At 41.5% G+C, this 14,608-nt stretch overlaps 1 protein-coding gene across 1 annotated transcript in view; it reads left to right on the top strand.

Annotated features, from left to right (window-relative positions):
- Positions 1-14,608, top strand: part of ANKFN1 (ankyrin repeat and fibronectin type III domain containing 1) — a 131,066-nt gene that overhangs the window by 67,175 nt on the left and 49,283 nt on the right. Inside the window, exon 8 of the mRNA XM_087710330.1 lies at positions 8,232-8,339. Coding sequence (XP_087566456.1) covers positions 8,232-8,339 — 108 coding nt within the window. The remainder of the gene's footprint in view (positions 1-8,231; positions 8,340-14,608) is intronic.

Genomic DNA, 14,608 nt, shown 5'->3' with positions numbered 1-14,608 from the left:
TGCTTATACTGTATCATAATAATTTGTTTTTCAGCATTATCAATTTTTTGTTCCACCACTTCAGTTTTGGATATCAGGTTAGTTTTAGCTTCATTGAGAGTTTCTAAATTATCTTCCATTCCAGAAATATATTCTGTTATCACATTTACAATTCCCATCGTATTATCATTCATTTTAGTGACCCTGGTATCGAATTTGTCATATAGAACTTCCATCTCATTCCTTATTTCATCTTTGAAATCTTTAATCATTTCTAGATTCTGTTCTCTGAATTCTTTAAACATTTCTAAGTTCTGTTCTCTGGATTCTTTGAACATTTCCAGAAAAAATTCTTTTGTTAGTACATCTCCACTAGGGGGCATAGATGGTGGGGGCTGCAACTTTGTGCCAGGTATGGGAGACGTTTTCAGAGGTAATTTAACAGAGGTTGATTTGGATGCCATTATATTTTGGTTTTAATTATTTATTCTAAATTACTAATCCACTGTGCTATGTGGAGAAAAAGAAATTCCTCCCCCCCCTTTTTTCCCTTCTTTTTTTTTTTCTTTTTTTTTTTCCAAGGGGTTTTATGGAGGATTTCAAAAGAGAAAGTCCGTTTAGAATGTTTGGAATGTGTCTGAATCAACAAAGAGTCTTGAAAGCTTTAAGGGAGTAGCTCTAATTAAATTATAAGAGATTATTTCTTTACTTCTGTAGCAGGAAGCCGGAGATAACAGATGCAGAAGCTGTAAACGCCATTTTGAAGACAATTAAGCAAAAGAGGTTTTTATAACATTGAAGCTGGTATTTCAGATAGAGAAAGGTTTTAAAGTTCACAAGTTGGTCTTTGCTCGTATTGATTTTTAATAGTCTCTTTTCTAAAGATTGTCCTGAGGGGGAGGGGATCCTGTCTCGTGCTGTGAATAACAGCTGCGAAGTTCAGGTCGGAGTTGAATGACTCAGCTTTGGGTTGATCCTCCCCCTCCGTCCACAGCTCACAAAGAAACAAACTGTGAACTTCAAAGAAGATTCTTACCAGCTGAGATTCCTCACTGCTTTTTTCTTGTTTGAAAAAAGAGTTATCTTCTTGATATTGAGTAGATAACGATCCTGAATTCTGGGGGCAGCTCTGTTAAGCTGCCGACCGGCGACAGGCCACTCCCCGGAACCTCGTTTACTGACTAGTGTCCGTTATAATGGCACTGAATGATACAACCAGACCTTGTACATATGATCACTACAGCATATCTGTGGTCACATGATTGCAGTTTGTAACTTTCCCTGCTGGCTTCCCACAAGCAAAGTCAAGCAAGGGAAGCCAGTAGGAAGTTGGAAGTTACAGTCATGTGAGGTCTTCACATAAAGACCCATACGGTCCTTGTTTAAGTTGCTGTTACTGGACACTGAAGTAACATGGTGGTTTTTTTTTACTTATAATCCCATATGTTTTCGGTTCTAGTTAGTGTCGTTAAATGAGGATTACCTGTATCAGCATGCAGAGAAAACCTAAATCATCTGGGAAGCATTTGCCACAATATACAAGAGATCTACTCAAAATTTGTATTTTAGCTTTTTAATTCTTGGCTTGAGCCAAGTTAACAATTCAAGGACTTTGCTTAATTCATTATCTATTGTTGTTTCTAAGATAGGCCTTTGCCGATTAACCAGAGGTAGTGTTCAGCAGGTTCTAAACAGTTCTGGAGAACCACCAGTGCTATTAACAGTTTGATATCAGCAAGCTAAGCAAATATTTTTCATACTGTTTCATACAAAAACAGTTCCACCTTCAACTTTTCTTTTTCTGGAAAACAAGAATGTAGGACTGGTTGGATATGATGATATTCAACATTACCTCTGCCACTCAGAAGTTGCTGTTGAGGTTCTTCTGCAGTGCCTGGAGTTTCTAGAGAACTGAATGGAGAACAAAATTTAGCTCAATCCTGACAAAATAGAGCAACTGTGAGTTTTGAACCCTTCTCCATAGAGATTTGGGGACTTTCTATCTCTGGCTTTGAGCAGGGTTCACCCAGAATTAGCATGTAGTTTGGGTTCATGATTCCTGATGGAAGACCATGGCTATAAGGGCCTTTGCACAAGTTTGCCTTATGCTCCCATTGCTCCCATGTTTGCACTGAGAGGCCCTACTTATGGTGATTCATGACTTACTTCCCTCACAAGTGGTGTATTACTCTAATGTCAGTCGTGGGTTGCAGGCAGTATGCCCCTGTACTGGCGTACCAGAGCCTGCCCGGAGCACCAGGTACCGTTCCGGTATGGTGCTCCGGAGGGCCCACCTGCCTGTCTGAGCTCCTTACCTGTCCTTTAAAGCCTTTGGCACTTCCGCACATGCGCATGGCAGGTTCACCGCCTGTATGACGCTCTGCCGAGCAGCTGGAACGTCACGGAGGTTTGCAGAAGCATCACTGGCAGATACGATGCATGCACGCACCACGTGTGTGTGCGCTGCACACATCCATGTGGCGATGCCAGGCCCGTTCCAACTGTACCGGTTGGAACGGGATCCGGAACCCATCACTGTCTAATGTGCTATACACACCAGACCTTGAACAGCCTCTGGAAGTTGCAACTGATCCAGAATGCATAGCATGGGCAGTTTGTGGCATTGCATAATACTTTGACACAAAACCTATGCTGTGGGTGTTGCAATGGTTCCTGTAAGCATCTAGATGCAATACGGAGTGTTTGTTATCACCAATAAATCTGGTAGCCATCACCAATAAATAGCACAGAGAGCCCAGATTATTGTGGAGCCAATTTGTTGATTGTCTCCGCTTATGCCACCAACAATAGTGGGGTTGTCATCTTCAGGTCCATTACATCACTCAGTGTCATTTTCTATAACCCAAGAGTTGTGCCCTATGGCATCCCCGCAGAAATCCATATGGCCCTAATGCTGTTGGCTTTATGCAAAACATTCTGGCTATTCCCCCATGTTTTGGGGGTCAATCTCCTGATTGGATCCCAATCAGATTGGAAGAATAGCTAGATTGAATGAGCCCTATTGGTTAATTTGTTTAGTTTTGATCTCAGAATTAGAAGTAGAATTATTGATAGACCTCATACATATGTTATGTTACTTGGTTTGGGGTATTATCTTTAATATTATGCTGCTCATTTGGGTTTTTCCTGGCATCACGGAAGCTAAAAATTGCTCAGATAAATAAACAAGCAAGCTCAGGCTTCAGAGGAATCAAAAATGTATTGCTGTTAATAACTGTATAAGTTTTTCTAGGCTGGAAAAATTAAATTATTAGAATAAAGTGCATGATGTGTTAACCACAGTTGGCAGGTTACATACCATTCAAGTGGGTGTAGAGAAACAAATGTTAATATTAAAATCAAGAGGCAGTGAATTTTTTTATAATAAAGTTTTTAAGCATGCAATATAATATATGAAAACCACAAGTATTCACAGAACAGTTGATGAGAAAACAAATATCTTGACATTATGTTAATTAATGTGTCACAAACATGTAACCTTATTACACTTCACTTGATCTGCTAATATATACAAATTCCCTAATGATTTTTTTTATCCTCTGATAAATGTTCTAATATAAATAAAATGAATGTTCTGATACAGATGCACAAATCAGCCAAATAAAACTTATTAACTCAGGCCAACTCAAAGAAAATAGCTCTACTTGGTTTGTAAATTATTGCTTGTAAGAGTTGTATTTCAATTTTTTCCATTGATGTGAAAGGTTTTATTTGGCTTTAGTTGTTGGTGTGTATATGGCTATTATATTATAGAAAGGTGATTACACTGAATGTATCTGGCCTGTTAGATCAATTGTTTTGGAACTGGAGTTTGGAAATAGTTGTGTTTGTCAAAGGGTGATGGATTCCGCTCTCAAAATCAAACACTAATATTGGATAATCCTTTTTATAACAGAGCTGATTTTGGCTTAAAGCTATGATCTAAATTTAGAAATCTCCATACATGTAAAACTTCCATAATAATCTTGGTTTCAGGAATTTTTGTAGAATGAAATGTAGAGCATTCACACCTAACTCTAATATTGACCCCCAAACAGGGTTGGGCTTCAAAAATTTCAGCAATGGGTTCTCTGCCCGGTTGCTGGGTGAGTGTGGCCATGGTGGGCATGACCTTCAGCTTCTTGCACCACCGGGGGGGGGGCGTTTTCACCTTCCACTTTCCACATTCCCCAGGCTTTGGAGGCTTTCCTTGAGCCTTTGGGAGGGCAAAAACTGACTCCCCCCGGGCTGCAGGAACTTCCAGGAGGCCCGTTTTTCTCACTCCTGAACCTCCCCAGGCCCGGCACTTACCTCACATTCAAAATGGGCCGCGTGGAGATTCCTGGGAGGGGCAGGGTGGTGTGGCGTGGTGTGGTGTGGCATGGCGTGGGAGGGGCCAGCCAGAGGTGGGATTTGGAGGTTCTCTGAACCAGCCATAATGTTAGCTACAGGTTCTCCCAAACCTGGGTGGTCCTGTAGCAGCCCACCCCTGCCCTCAAGCCCATCAAAAGGCTATTCAAAACCCAAATGTGTGAGGGAAAGTAACTCAGCTGTGTGGAAACACTAATTTACTATGAGAACTCCATAACGTTCTCATAGTCTGTATTCTCCAGATCTTCGGGGCCATAACTTCTAGTTCCACTGCAAACTGGCTGGGAATTCTGTCAGTTGTATCTATGTACTATTAAAACTTTTGTTATACCTTTAATTGGTTGAAATGGTGCGTCGTAGGTCAAAGATTTTTCAATGAAGTACCTCAAATGGGCTAATTTACAGAATGCTTCCAAAATCTAGGAGCCTTGACTCCCAAGAGAATTAAATTTGGGGAAGTTGTGGCTGTTTCAATGCTACTGGCAGTTGCTGGGCTTTTGCTGTGATCACATGATCTTCATTTTCAAAGTTCCAGTTTCCCAATGAGTCTCACAATCCCTCACTCCTTCCCTCATGCCAAAATAAGCATTAACCTGAGTACTGGAGAAGAAGGGAAGGAGTGAGGGAGGCAGGCCGGCAGGCCCACATATTCTTCTTGGTTTAAGCCATCACTCCCTTTGAGTTCTCCCAATCTGTGATGGCCCTGCACTTGAATTACTTTGGTAATTCAAAAGTCTAGACTGAGTTTACACATCAAGCTAACAGGACCTCTGCTACAGTATTTAGTATTTGGGATCTGGCAAATTTAGGAGGAGTTTCATATGTAACAATGGAGAAGAAAAAGCAAGATTAATCTGTGGAATAAATAATGTGATTCTGGAACAATGGATAGAACCTCATTTAGATTAGACTAGATGATAACCCAATGTTGCCCCGCTATTTATTTATCCCAATCCTGTATTAGGCAGGAATGGTAATGTCAAGTGGCAACGTAAGTGCGGAATTGGCTGTCCTCCTTCCTTCCATTAACGTCGCTGCAATTCCTGAAGAGGCGATGGCAAGAGCAACTTCTCCCTGAGCCCTGATTTTGGTGACAATTAAATTAGTTAAAAATGTGCCCCCAGAAGCGTAATTTCTAATGTTGGATTTTTCCCCTTACCAGAGGGAGCTCCCTTGTGGAGTACTGTGAAGCTGTTACCATGGCAATTCCGCTGAATCCATTTTAAGGCAGTACGGTAGAAGCCATTTTAAGGCACAACAGGCTGTATCTTAACAGAACATACACCTGAGGGGTGTTAGGGGTGTCTTACCCCCACAGTATTTGTCTCCAGAGGGTAAGTCATCTGTATACCAAGTTTGGTTGAAATCGCTTGAGATGTTTCAGAGTTATACTGGAACACACACACACACACTGCTTTCCAAATCAGTTAGTACTGTGAATTTCAAAATTCCTTAGGCATTTTAATGGATGCTAGCAATGGGGGAATTAGTGTTTGGTTGGCTCAATTTACAGAGCCAAACTGAACATTCAATTTAAGGCAAGGATCACTTGCAACCTCCCCAACCCTTGGAAAAGTTGACAATGATATTTAATGTTTAAAGGGCTGAAATATTAAAAGAATGGAGAATAAAAATATCCAGTCAAATTCATTTTAGATCTAATGAAATCAATTTTAGTTTGGTCTACTTCAGAAGTCCCCAAACTTTTCAGCTCATCGATTCTTTCATGAGGTTTCAGATTGTTCTTCCACCCGACCCCCAAACATTTATTATGTGATTAATAATTACATTAATACTACTTTTAACTAATTGTTGACCACTTTGGCAGATTCTAGTCTAGTGTGACATATGATGATGCTCAACAGGTCACTCAGAGCTGAAGCATAGGCATACCGCAGAGATATTGTGGGTATGATACCAAACCACCAAAATGTGTTTGTTTATTTGTTTATTATTATGATTACATTTGTTTGCTGCCCATCTCGCTGCAAGACTAATATGACTAATATGAGTCATGCAAATTGTTTGGTTTCCTGGTGCCTATAAAAATGTTTACAACGTGATGCTCTATTAAATGTGCAATAGCATTATGGCTAAAAACAAAGTACATTTCTTAATTAAAAAATACTCTATTGCTAAAAAAAATGTTAATTATCATCTGAACATGCAGCGAGTTGTAATAGTTTTGCCTGTGGAGAATCTTGTAAAAAATGTAACATCTGCAAAGCAACACAAAACCAAATGCAATTAAGTGATGTATATGCCTGTACATACCTTGTTCTGATGAGGAGCATTTTGAGGGAATCCAGATGATTGGGCCACTTATAATTTCAACAACAGATTGCAGTCCCCCACTCACATGGTATTTATAGGCCATTTCCCAATTTCTCCATAAATATTATCTGAGTGACAAGCCTACAAAAGATTGCCCTTTTTAGTATTTTGTATGTTTCTTAATTAAATTAACTATGTCACTTTTTCACTGGAAGTTTGATACTTAACCTTCCCTTTGGCCAATTCATCTTTAAAACCATCTTGAGAAATCATTCTGTCCAGTGGTGGGATTCAAATTTTTTTATTCCCGGTTCTGTGGGCGTGGGTTGGTGGGCGTGGCAGGGGAAAGTAAAATCTCCATTTCCTCCTGATCAGCTGGGATTTGGGAGGCAGAGAATAGATGGGGGCGGGGCCAGTCAGAGGTGGTATTTATGGGTTCTCAGAACAACTCAAAATTTTCACTACCGGTTCTCCAGAACTGGTCAGAATCTGCTGAATACCACCTCTGATTCTGGTTAAGATTGGGATAAATTATTCTAAATTAGGAGCTGCCACTTGGCCTCCTGAACTGTTGATTGGCCAGAAAAGGCCCAGCAACAACATAGTCATGTCATCAAAAAGGGAAGGGTGGGGGAAAATGGGTCTATATTACATCTATTTGGGTTTGGGCTGCTAGGGCAAGAGTATGGAAATGTTTCTTGTACAGACTTCTGCTCTTTCTCCCACTCCTACAAACGCCCTCAAACATAAAAACAAAGTAGAAATTGCACTACTAAAGCTGTTCATTTTCTCACTGCATGCCAACGGTGTAATCTCAGGGTGATTCAGAGGCCACCACGAGATGGGATGGCATGTAACTCACAGGCAATGGATTGCTCACCTCTTGACACAGAGGTTGGTCCAAAGTCACTCTGAAAACAGCGTACATCAGATGGGCTTTATCCTTGGCAGCTTATTTTTGCCTCCTGACCATGGCAGAGAAAAGAGAGGCTTTTCTAAAGCAGAGGTGTCAAGCTCAATTTCATTGAGGGCTGCATCAGGGTTGTGTTTGCCCTCAGGGGGGCAGGCTGGGATGGGGTGGGCATGGCCCTCTACCAGCGAAAACAGAGCTCACAGGTCCTGTTTTTGCCAAGATGGCCTCCTGCAACCTTCTGCCAGTGAAAATGGAGCTTGAGGGGGCCACATGCAGGCCCCAAGCTCCATTTTTTGTTGGCAGAGGGCTGCAGGAGACCATCCCGGCTGAAAACCGATCTGGGCCCCGGGCCTTGAGTTTGACACCCCTGATCTAAAGTGACTCATTTCCTTCACAACTGAGGAATTTTCCCATTCTCAGTTCGGGCCAATGGGATGTCCCCAAAATATAATTCCAAAAAACCCTCTTCTTTAGAGAGAGAAGGAAATTTATTTCAACTTAGCAAGGGGTAACAAAGCAAGCTGAATCCGTAGCTATTTGCATTCTACACCCAGGTTCTGATCAAGGACAGACATTAAAACCAGGCACACTGGGCTTGAGCTCATGTGCTCTCGGATGCCAGCAGACACGGAATCAGTGCCACTGCTCTTCCCTTTGCTCGACTTTCATTCTCTTTGTTTCTTTTGTTCACCAGACTGGAAAGACTGCGATGGCAGAGAACCTAAGCACCGGGGGCAGATTGAAGCCCTGGAACGTTTGTTGCAGCAGGTTAGAGCATCTCGTTCAAGCTACATTTGCCGAGGTAAGAGTAAAATATCCATCAGGCAGGGCACCAGGCGAGGCCTCCATGGTGCCTGTAATTTTAGCAGCCTCCTATCTGGGTTATCCCTTCCCATTCATCGGGAAAGGATATTGGCCCATCTGGTATCACTTTAGCAGACTATCTCGCTCTGGCTTCTCCAAATTGGCAACATAGCAAACATTTGAAAAAAAAAGCTTCTAACAAAGTATTCTCGTCCCTCATTGTCTAACCCACCCAGCCCCACCTCCTCCCTCCCTCCCTCCCTCCCTCCCTCTCTCTCTCTCTCTCTCTCTCTCTCCCCATGTCTCTCTCTCCATCTTCTAAATGAAAACCATTGAAAGTGTTCAAAGTCTTGCTTGCTTGTTTGCAAGAATGGATAACAGAAAATGTTAGAAAATGTTAGAAATGATGCTTTGCTTTAGCCATCTCCTGGACAAATAACAAAATCGTTGCATTCAGCAATTGAGTAAAATCAGTGGTTTTACCAAATTCCTACAATCTGTAAGAAAAAAGGCAGCCTAAGTGGGTCACTTATATCTTTCTCTTGTTACTGCATATTCCAAGCCTCCTCTTCTCAATAATGGGAAGAAGTTTCCAAAGTCATGACCTTAATTTAATCAGCCCTTCTGATGAGTGTGACATTCGTGCTGAATGTCCTTGGAAATCAATAAGCACCAAAGTTCATAATCTACACTAGGGTTTCTCAAAACTGATATAGATTAAGATGTTTGGACATCAACTCCCAAAATTCTGCAGGCTACCTGGGGAATTCTGGGAGCTCAATCCACACACCTTAGAGTTGCCAAGGTTTGAAACACTGGCCTACACACACAACCAAGCAGGAATTAGTGGGATACAAATATTTTGTGGGACTTCCATGATAGGGTTGTGCAGATTCTCAAAAATCCTAGTCATTCAAACACCCACATTGCTGGGATAATTTTCAGGAAAGGAATAGAAAGGGACTATGCTCACTTTTACAAAAATGTATGAGGTGGGAAAGGAACACCTTCCACATTGGTTGAAAGTTTTCAAAGTTTAACCTGCTTATAGCATCAGTAGGCCTTTTGCAAAAAAAAAAAAGTTTCTTCACTTCTGCAGCAGTTCCTCGTTCTGACCACGTGACCACACAGAATTGCTGCCGTATGTCATGGGCTTTAAAAGCTTAAATAAAGCTTTGGCCCTCTTGCAGCCCCTTCACAATTTTTTGGTGAGGGAAATGTCAATCACGTAACTGTGGAGATGCTGTGACGGTCATAAATGTAAGGTCATAAGAACACCCTTTCAGCACTATCATCAGTTTCAATACAAAACAAGAAGTAACACATGGAAAGTTATCAAAGAGAGAAGCAACCTAGAAGTCTAGGGAACCCATAGCGGAAATTTTGAGTAGTTCGGAGAACTGGCAAATGCCACCTCTGGCTGGCCCCAGAGTGGGGTGGGAATGGAGATTTTGCAGTATCCTTCCCCTGCCATGCCCACAAAGCCATGCCCACCAAGCCATGCCCATAGAACTGGTAGTTTAAAATTTTGAATTTCACCACTGAGTAGAACAGCTTGCTTTCAAAAGTTGTGAGTGCTGTGGCAGTTTCAAAAAAGGGATTGGGCATCCATATGTTAGACTGGTATAGAGCAGTGGTTTCCAATGTGGGACCCATGCCCCATAGGGGGGCAATTTGATTTTTAATGGGGGCAATTTGAACCTTGTTTAAACCAGGTTAATGGCCTTTTAGGCTTCCTCCACCTGAGTAGAGTTCACTTTTTGAGTAAAGTAAGAATTATATGTTACGGGGGGGGGGGTCAGGATTTTAGAGATGCTTAGGTGGGGCATGGCCAAAAAAAGGTTGGGAACCACTGGTATAGAGTCTTCTGCTTGAGCAGGGTGTTGGACTAAAAGACCTCCAAGGTCCCTTCCAACACTTGTTTTGTGCTCTTTAAATAGCACAGTTGCTAACTGAGGCTTACCTTTAGAGCAGGGCTCCAAAATTCCCAGCCCATGGGCCGGATGCGTCATGCGCTGGACACGCCCACGCCCGGTTTAATGAAGGGGGAAAAGATCCCAATATGTCACATGACATCAGCATGACAATGTGATCTTGACATCCCTGCTCTAGAGAATCAGCACAATGCAGCTTGTCAAAATGATGTCAGCCCTTCAGGGTAGACCAGATCAAGAAACACTGGAAGAATTGAATTATACCTTAGTAAGATAGGATGCAGGAGCAGAATTTTGCAAGCCTCCTTGTGCTTTCCCCCCTCCCTTTTAAATCCCAATAAAATCAGAAAAAAAGAGTCTGCTGGAGCCTCTTCCAACTACTATCTTGTCTCCCACTGTGCTACTTTTCTGTTCCATCTGTTGTGTTCAATGAAACAGTTTTGTAGATGCTGCCTCCTAGAGTTTATTTGGATTATTACTGATTGGAAACTGAGCAATCTCAACATGAATTGTCCCTCTGCACCATCATAATCTGCAGGTGAATTGAAATTCTTGCAGTTTATTGACGCACTATAAGGACGAAATAAATTCCTAGGCTAAGGTCACAGGGTAAGAACTTGATTCTTTTGTATGCTGCTCTGCAACAGTTCTGACTATCAAAAGTCTGATTTCTTATTTTTGTAGCTATGGTAACATCCATGCGAGAAGAACATGTCTTTTGAAAAGGACTGGCGACATTGCCTGAATAAGTGGGTTCTTACCATCATCATCCCGTCATCAATCAACAAAATTATTTTTGCTGTCTTAGGAAACAAGGGCAATATAAATTGACTAAACATTAAATAATAATAAGGAGGAAATGGTCTGGATAATGTGTTGGAATGTGGAACGGTACAGATAATCCTTGCCTAATGACCAATTGTGTTATGACTATTCAAAGTTACGATGGTCACAGAATGGGTGCTTTAGATCCATAAAGCATGGGCCATCGTAAATGGTGGTGCTCCCCCCTACGGGCACGTGATCATGTGTTGGGCAGGTTAGCTTTACAACTTATCACTGATTTCGGTGGTCATCTGCCTGTGATTCAGTGTTTTTGTTTTTTTGCTGATTTTCAGCATTTTCTGCCAATTTCCAGTAAAAAACACATTCTGGTAGAGAGAAGGTCCCTGAGGATAGGCTCCAGCATGAGTCCAAAAGCTTGGAAGGCTCAACTTTCAGTTTGGGTGACAGACCCAGATTGTATCCTGCAAAAAAACACCCAGTTAAATGAATGGTTTTGCTTAATGATTGCTGCCTTCACTTAATGGCCACATTGTTCACTTAATGGTCATCATTAAAAAAAAGGCAGAAATTTACTTCTGATCTTGTGGGTGCCTTGACTTACAACTGTAATTCCAGGGTTAAGTTGAGGATTGCCTGTAGCTCCTATGGGTGGTATATGTGGGATAATATAGACACAGAGCCTGATTTCTGGAACAAAATATAACATTTTGAAGAAGTGATCTCTCTCACACACAACAAACACACACACAAACACACATTAAAAAACAGCAGCAGTGCTTGAGGGAGTAATACCCAATATAAGGGTCCTTGTTTACTGGCCATCTGTTCATTGACCATTCAAAATTGCAACAGCACTGAACAATCAACAACCAGTGCTCAAAGATCTGGATGTTGCAACGGTCCCACAGTCACATTTTCACAATTTGAATGCTTGGCAACCTTCTCGCACTTACAATTGTATGGTTACAGGGTCCTCCTGGGACACCATTTATAATCTTCCCTGCTGGTTTCCCATGGTCAATGGGGAAGCCAGCAGAGAAGGCTTCAAGTTGCTTTGATATGTCCCTTCAGCCTTCCTGTACTTGCACTGTGCCACACCATCCATCCCACTGTCCTTCCTGCCGTTGTACCACACCGTATACACACACACCCTGGATTTCCTGTGATTTCACACAGCCTGCACCAGGCTTCCCAAGCCCTCACTCAATTCACGCACAGCCTCTGCCAGCCCTCCCAGTGCCTTCTTCAGTTTTTCCCAGCCCCCTGCAGCACCTCCGTGGCACCCCCATGCTCTTTACCTGGGACTCCTATCACTTCCCAATTAATGACCCATATATCTTGGGTTTAATGATGGCAACTGGGACTGCTGCAATTGTCATCATTAAGTGATGTGATGGTATGTCATTGCACTTTACAATCATATTGCTTAAGGATGGCAATCCCGGTCCCAATTGCAGTTGAAACCAGAGATCTACTATGTGTAGTTTTTCCTTTTAGGAGCAGAGGTGCTGTAACCATGAGATGCCACTTGAAAAGGGTAATGCATGAATTGCCTAAAGGAAGCTTCAAAGATCTTGTAGTATATGGCAAACTATTTTTTAAAAGCCACTTAACCCTTTCCTTCTCAGAGTAGAATAAGTGCTCCACACATAAATGGAAATCCTACACCAGCTTCTTTACAAGCAGAGAGTGGGGCTCCCTGTGTGCCATAATACATGATGGGAGCAGCCCTACGAGCCTCCCCCCAAAAGGAGCCCTTCAGGCTAATTTTTAATAGGACAAGAGGACATTACATGGGGAAAATATAATACAGTTTCAAATCAAATTTAGTTTTAATCCTGACCTTATTTGCTTCCTTTTCTTGACTCCTCCAGTTGTGTGCATGAGAGAGGGAGGGGGGAGCGAGACAGAGGGAAAGAGAGAAAGACAATCAGAAAGAGAGAGAAAGACAGAGAGAGAGAAAGACAGAGACAGAGAGAGAAAAAAGAGAGAAAAAGAGAAAGACACAGAGGGAAAGAGAGTCAGAGACAGAGAGTCAGAAAGAGAGAAAGAGACAGAGAGAGTCAGAAAGAGAGAGAGAGAGAGAGAGAGAGAGGAACAAAGACAGAGTTGGAGAGAAAGAAAGAGAGAAGGAGAGAGGGGGAAAGAGAAAGAGACAGAGAGAATCAGAGAGAGAAAGAGACAGACAGAGACACAGAGACACAGAGAGGAAGAGGCAAAGAGAGAAATCTTCTATACACAATTCAAAGATACATCTCTGCTCTAATAATACAGATTTGTAGCTGGAGAAGATATGTAGTCAAACAAAAAGAGGTGCTTCGTTTAGATGCTTCCAATTTCTTACACACCCCTCCCTCTTCCTGTCAGACTCCTTAGTGATCTCCAAACTGAGCTGCAGAAGAAGAAGAAAACATTTTAAAATAACCTCAGCATATTTGCAAGAGAGAATTGGTTGATGACAGAAGGCTTAAACAACTCTCTCTCCGGTCACTTTTCTTCAGCAAACGACCTTTCATCTCCTGCCTTAAAATAACTAAGATACAAACTGTGTTGTTCTTTGTCAGTTCTTAGGAATAGGCTTATTTAACTTTAGTAAAATTTTGTAAATAAAATGTAAATGTATTTAAAATAAATAAATAGATGGGGGAGGTGAAAGGACGGACAGATAGAGCTAAAAAAGGTTTTCCCCCCCTATACAGTTTTGCAATTATTGATGGTAGAGCTCTCACTATAGGTTTCTAAGCATTGTTTGTCCTCTGGGGAGAAAAAGTGCTGTATATAGGAATTATAGTTTTTAAAATCTAAACTACAGACAAGGAAGAATCAGAAATCACTTATAGAGAAAGATGCCTCTTTGCTAACCTATAACTTCTAGTTACAGCCAGAAACTCAAAATAATAAATCGGATACAAAGATGACCTGGTGAGATATTAATTTTTTTTTTAAAAAAAAAAACTATTTTGGGGGGGGAGGGGACCTCTTGATAACTATATTGGGACATCCGCAATTTCAAAAGTGCTTGTAAATACAGGTAGGCCTCGACTTACAATCATAATTGATGGAATTCAGATGGTCCCACATTAGACCAGGGTTTCTAAATAAAGGTACACATGTTTTTTTCTAATTCTTTTTCAATGGTTTTGTGCTGGACCGCTGGACCACTTTAATGATCATATTTTTCAGAGTTTCCCATGCTTCTTGAGATGTTTTCCCCTTCAGGGCTTTTGTCCATGAAATCTTTCCTAGGCTGTTTCTGAGTTTGTTAAAATCAGCTCTTTTAAAGTTAAAGACACTGGATGGATTATATTCTATTGCTTGGGTTTGCTTTATATAGAATTCCAATATGATGTGGTCTCTCTTCCCCAAAGTTCCAGCAACTTCAAATCTCTCTATCACTATTTCTTTATAGCTTTTCTTGTAGTTCCCTCCTCTAACTTTTGGATGGCAAAGTTGTCAACTAGGTTGTTTAGGAATCTATTCGATCCCCTACTTGTCTCCCAGTTGATATTAGCGTAGTTAAAGTCTCCCATTATTACTGTGGTGTGTT

Source organism: Thamnophis sirtalis, unplaced genomic scaffold, assembly GCF_051295495.1.
Source record: "Thamnophis sirtalis isolate CommonGarterSnake01/CBP01778 unplaced genomic scaffold, rThaSir2_p1.2 scaffold_3, whole genome shotgun sequence".
NCBI classification, from domain to species: domain Eukaryota; kingdom Metazoa; phylum Chordata; class Lepidosauria; order Squamata; family Natricidae; genus Thamnophis; species Thamnophis sirtalis.
This window is presented reverse-complemented; position numbering and strand designations above follow the sequence as displayed.